The sequence below is a fragment of the Lindgomyces ingoldianus genome, assembly GCF_010093535.1.
Source record: "Lindgomyces ingoldianus strain ATCC 200398 unplaced genomic scaffold BDR25scaffold_46, whole genome shotgun sequence".
Classification (NCBI taxonomy): domain Eukaryota; kingdom Fungi; phylum Ascomycota; class Dothideomycetes; order Pleosporales; family Lindgomycetaceae; genus Lindgomyces; species Lindgomyces ingoldianus.
In genome coordinates, this window is record NW_022985207.1 from 57,426 (window position 1) to 62,767 (window position 5,342).

The 5,342-nt window shown below is 37.2% G+C and overlaps 1 protein-coding gene across 1 annotated transcript in view; it reads left to right on the forward strand.

Annotated features, from left to right (window-relative positions):
- BDR25DRAFT_96892 (uncharacterized protein) overlaps positions 1-516 on the forward strand; it is a 5,107-nt gene extending 4,591 nt beyond the window's left edge. Inside the window, exon 4 of the mRNA XM_033699315.1 lies at positions 28-516. Coding sequence (XP_033541217.1) covers positions 28-276 — 249 coding nt within the window. The 3' untranslated portion in view covers positions 277-516. The remainder of the gene's footprint in view (positions 1-27) is intronic.
- Positions 517-5,342: the final 4,826 nt, after the last annotated feature.

The window sequence follows — 5,342 nt, forward strand, 5'->3', positions numbered from 1 at the left end:
CGGTGGAAGGAGGCCGAAGAGCTGGAGGTGCAAGTGATGGAGACGAGAAAGAGGGTGCTTGGGGAGGAGCATCCAGACACGCTGATCAGCATGAACAATCTCGCATTTACGTTAAAGGGTCAGGGGCTCACAAGTAACGCAATCTCACTGATGGAGGACTGCTGCAGGCTGCAGGCAGTAGTCTTGGGTTCTCGACATCCCTTTACTATATCATCTCACGAAGCTCTTGCAACATGGCAGTTAGAGGCCATGGAAACTAGTAAGCAGAATGTCTAGCAAGAGATAGGTGTGGTAAGCAGATGGTCTCTAAACCAGCAGGCCAAACGTAGCACAAAAGTAGCATAGCTAAAGTACCGCAGTTCGCTTAGAAATCATTGTGAGTTGCAGCGTATGTGAGATGGTACTTCGAGTTGCCACCGCTAGTAGGGAGGATGGCCGAACCGCACCGGCCATAGGGTTGTCTGGGGGGCGCTGAATTTGTGTTGGTGTGGAGGAGGAAGAGGTTGAGATAGACCTCAGATATTGCCACTTCTATTGTAGACTAGGGTTCGCTTAGCAAGTCTAATCATGTGATCAACTACCAGGTCTCTAAGCGCGAGACTATAGAGTTCATGCACTAATAAGTCAAATCGGCTGCTCCTCGGCCTCGCTTAGCTGCGCACGGGCCCAATTAAAATTTCTTGTACTAAACCTCTCTTACTTTTACTCTAACCCTCTCTATATACTAAACCTGTTTTAGCAGGGTTAACACTTTTTTAGCCTAAGGCACTTGCTAACTACATCTAAGCTCTTCTTTTAACTTACTGCTAAATTGTTCTTACTTACAGCAACTACTATGTTGTTAGGGCAGCACTAAGAACTAATGTTCCTAAATTAGGCAATTAGATGTGTAAGAATTATATTCTAATCCTAATTACATATTGTTTCTAACGTGTTTAGTAGATTAAAATAAAGCGCTACATGCTAATGTGCTGCTAACAAATTTAAATTCCTTATAATAAATTTAACCTTAAATTTAAGATTAAACAGATAGAGAAAGTAGGCTAAATATTACTTATTTTATAAAAGTTCTAATTATGTTTTTAACAAGTTTATAAAGTAAATAGATATACTATAAAGTTTGTCTATATTAAAGTTTATAAAAAAGTGTGTTACATTAAATACACTTCTTATAACACTTTAAAATAAATTTATAAAGTAAGTATTAATTAAAATCTAAATGCGTTTAGATTATATTTTTATAAGCTATAGTAAGTATATTTTAACTATAATTAGTTTATTAATTACATTAAGATAGCTTACTTTAATTACTAATATGTCTTCTGCTAGCATAAAGATAGCAAAGGTAAAAAGACAGCTAAAGAAGATTAACTATTAATCTAAGGTTAGTATTGCATATAGCCTAGATTCTGTTTAGATCGCGTTTAGATCACATCCTAATATATATTAGAATACTACAAATGTCGGTTGACCTAGGTTCGATCGAACGAACGTACGCCCAAGGGGCGTACCAAGAGGTGAGTAGGCAAAGATCTTCTTGTTATTAACTACTGCCCTCTCTCTTTGTACAAAGAAAGAGGGCTTTTAAGTACACATAGCCCCTAACACACAGGCTAGATAGCTAATGTTTTAGGCAACCTAATTTAGCTGTACTTACGTACAGACACTAGTAACTTTTTATTTTTATAAATTAAGTTGCTTGCCTGCCTTGCCTTGTTTTTTATCCCCCTTTATACTATCCCCTGCATCCTTTCCTCTTCTTCTTTGTACAGGGCCTATAGTGTACTGCTAGTTTGCAACACCTGCTAGCTTTTTAGCCTGCGTACAGCATCTCTTTTCTACAGGATAGATCCTGTGCTTAGCTAGAGCATAGAGGAGCTTTTGCCTAAACGCACAAAATAGGTTGTTAAAATCCTGTTATGTCTAGCCTTTAAAGTCTTCTATAAAGTTAGACAGACTGTACCCTCCTGTACACATAAAGACAAGGGTATCTGCTACGTATAAGGTTTGTTGTACTTAGGAGGGATTTGTTAACATGTCAAGGCAGTCTACTAGGAGGGTAAAGTTGACCTCTTTTTGTAGTATTGTCCTAGACACGTGGGTCATCTCTACTAGGAGGGTAAGGTTGACCTCCTTTTGTAGTATTGTCCTAGACACGTGGGTCATCTCCACTAGTTCATTGTACAAGTATCCCATGACAAGGTAAAGGTTTGCCAGTTGCTTTGTTTGTATGGCTGTTGTCTAGGGGGGGGTAGGTGGTGCTGGTCGTGTGTTTGTACGGCTGTTCTTAGGGGGGGGTGTTAGTTAATTGCCTTTTGTGCGGGCAATAGATGTCAGGTCGCAGCGTGTTTAGGCGACGTAGGGGGGGGGGAGGTATATTGTAGGCTTTTGTACGTGCGATAGATGTTAACTAATTAATTACCTCTTATGCAGGTAATTAATTAAGGGGGTGTTAATAAGGTAGGCTGCTAATAAGGAGCCTCCTCTGCGTAGCTACGCACGCGGTAGGTTTCTAATTGTGCGGCCTGTATTGTCTCCTCTGCGTGGCTACGCACGCGGTAGGCGAGTAGTTGCACAGCCTGTGTCAACAGGAGGCTCTAGGGCGCACAAAGGCTTAGCAGTGAGCCCTCTCTGCGTGGCTACGCACGCGGCGGGTTGCTAATCTTGTCTTTGTGCAATTAGTTAATCTAGGGGCGCGCATAAGGCTTACTTACCCCTCTCTGTGTGGCTACGCACACAGTAGATGTAAGCTTCTTTATACCTTCTCTGCGTAGCTACGCACGCGGTAGGTGTAAGCTTCTTGTACAGTAGCAGTTTTGTTAATCCTTGCAAATCTGCCTGTTAAAAAGACAGGTTTTTTGTAAAGGCTTAGAGAGCCCTCTTTGTGTGGCTACGCACACAGTGGGTTTAAGCTTTTGCAGCAAAACAGTCTATTAATAGACTAATTAGTGTTAGTTAACCTAGGTTTAATTAAACAAACGTACACCTAAGGGGCGTACTAAGAGGTGAGTAGGTAAAGATCTTCTTGTTATTAACTACTGCCCTCTCTCTTTGTACTGTACAAAGAAAGAGAGCTCTTAAGTACACATAGCCCCTAACGCACAGGCCAGATAGCCAACGTTTCAGGCAACCTAATTCAGCCGTACTTACGTACGGACAACAAAAGTCTAATAAAGAAGCTCTACGCTACTATGCCTAGTTTAGATAATAAACTTAAAAAGTATTATAACACTATGCATAGAAACTATTTTAGCACTTTTATAATATACAGTCGCCTACCAAAAGTGATTGGCCACTTTAGCGAGAGGCCTAGGCCACCCCACAATGCTTTGATTTTAATTAATTATAACTTAATTAAATTACCACCTTTTTTAATAGTTACAAAAGCAAATAAAACCTTGTGCAAAGAGCTATCTAAGTCTACTGTTAATACAATATGGCAATTCCACCTCTACGGCGTGAGCGCTGGCAAAATTTTAAGTCATCTTAGCATTCCTAAGTCGACAGTTACATATAACATCCGCCAGCTGCGCAAGCAGCCCCAGCCTATCTATACAAAAGCCCTGCGTACAGGCTAGCCTCTAAAGCTTAACAAACACGCTAAGAGGCATTTAATTTGCTAGGCAGCAAATAATCCCTTTGCTACGCTCTAGACTATTGCAACACTGTCTAAGACCTACTGCTACATCTATGCTAGTACTGTAAGGAGATACCTTGCAAAACATAAGTACAACGCCTTCTATCCGCGTTACAAGCCTTAGCTCTTAGCTGTACATAAAGAAAAACAACTCTGCTTTGCTTAAATCTATTAATATAACAAGAGTAGTAATGTGGCTTGCGTAGCCTATTATAATAAAGCAACATTTAAAGTTAGCTTAGACACTAGACCTCTATATGTACGTTGGCAGCATAGAAAAGCATACAAGAGTTAGTACCTAAAGCCTACATTTAAGTCTAGAAGGACTACAGTCTCTGTATTTAGTGTAATCTCTCTTAATTTTAAATTAGAGCTGTTTATTAACTAGAAAGGCAAGCAGAACAATGCTAGCAAATACTGCTAGATTCTGCACAACGTTAGCATCCTATTCTATAAGCAGCTTACAGAGAAACGCGGTATTGGCATATAGATGCAGGATGGAGCCCCTATTCATACTGCAAAGGCTACCTAAAAGTATATAGACAACTATAGCATGATACAGATAGATTAGCCTCTATAAAGTCCTAATTTAAACCTAATTAAGAACCTCTAGCAGATTATAAAGCTCTGCATCTTAAAGTAATAAGAATATATTACCACTTGCAAGCAGATAGTAGATATCCTTAAAAAGGAATAGGCAAAGATTACACTAGCTAATTATAGAAAGAGTATCCTAAGCTAGTTAAAGCGCATAAAGGAAGTTATCTAAAACAAAGGCAGGTTAACTTACTATTAATTAACTATAACGCTAGAAGATAGGCCTTAACACAGGCTTCTTATAGAACTAAAAATCTTTTAATTTAGGTAGCAATTGGTCGAGTAACCTCTTTCCTAAATGGGCTGACTATACCCCTGCAGAGCTCGGATCGTTGAGTGGCTAATGACTTTTGGTAGGCGACTGTACTTCTTTTCTACTTTAAATATAACTTTTTATAGCGTATATAACACTATTTAATTATGTTTTAGTAACAGTCTTTAACTTTATATAGCTTATTAGCTCTAGCAACTCTTTAAAGAAGGATAAAATAAACTTTTAAAACCTTATTAAAAGTGCTAAAGTATGTAATATATATTATTTTTATTATAAAAAGATTTAATCTTATTAGCTAATACTTTAGTGTAAATTAAAAAGTAGTAAAGCTACCTAAAAGCAGGCTAATAAAAATAATTCTTATATTACTTATAACTATAAAATAGTAAAGTAGCACATCTATGTATTCTTTAAAGTTTAATACTTATTTTAATTATGTTTATAAGTTATCTCTAACTTAATGCAGTTACACACTAACTGCCTTATAACTTCTAACTATAATAGTAGTACACTAAGACTGCCTGTCTACACTATTAAAAAAGGTAAAAAGCTAGATAGCATTACAGCTATAAGTATTTTATATTTTATTATGTTTAGATAGCCTTTTAATAGCGTTTAAAAAGCATTTTATAGGTAATTAACTCTACTACTGTCCTTTGCATTACTTAATTTTAAGAATTTAATGTAGTTAAAAATGCTCTATATAAGCACTATAGTAAACAGCTAATTAGCAGTAATAGTGTTAATAAAAATAGTAAAAAGATTAAGCCTTAAAAGTGTAAGTATCTATATTTAATTTTTTTTAAATAGTGTTTAATACTAATTTACTATAGC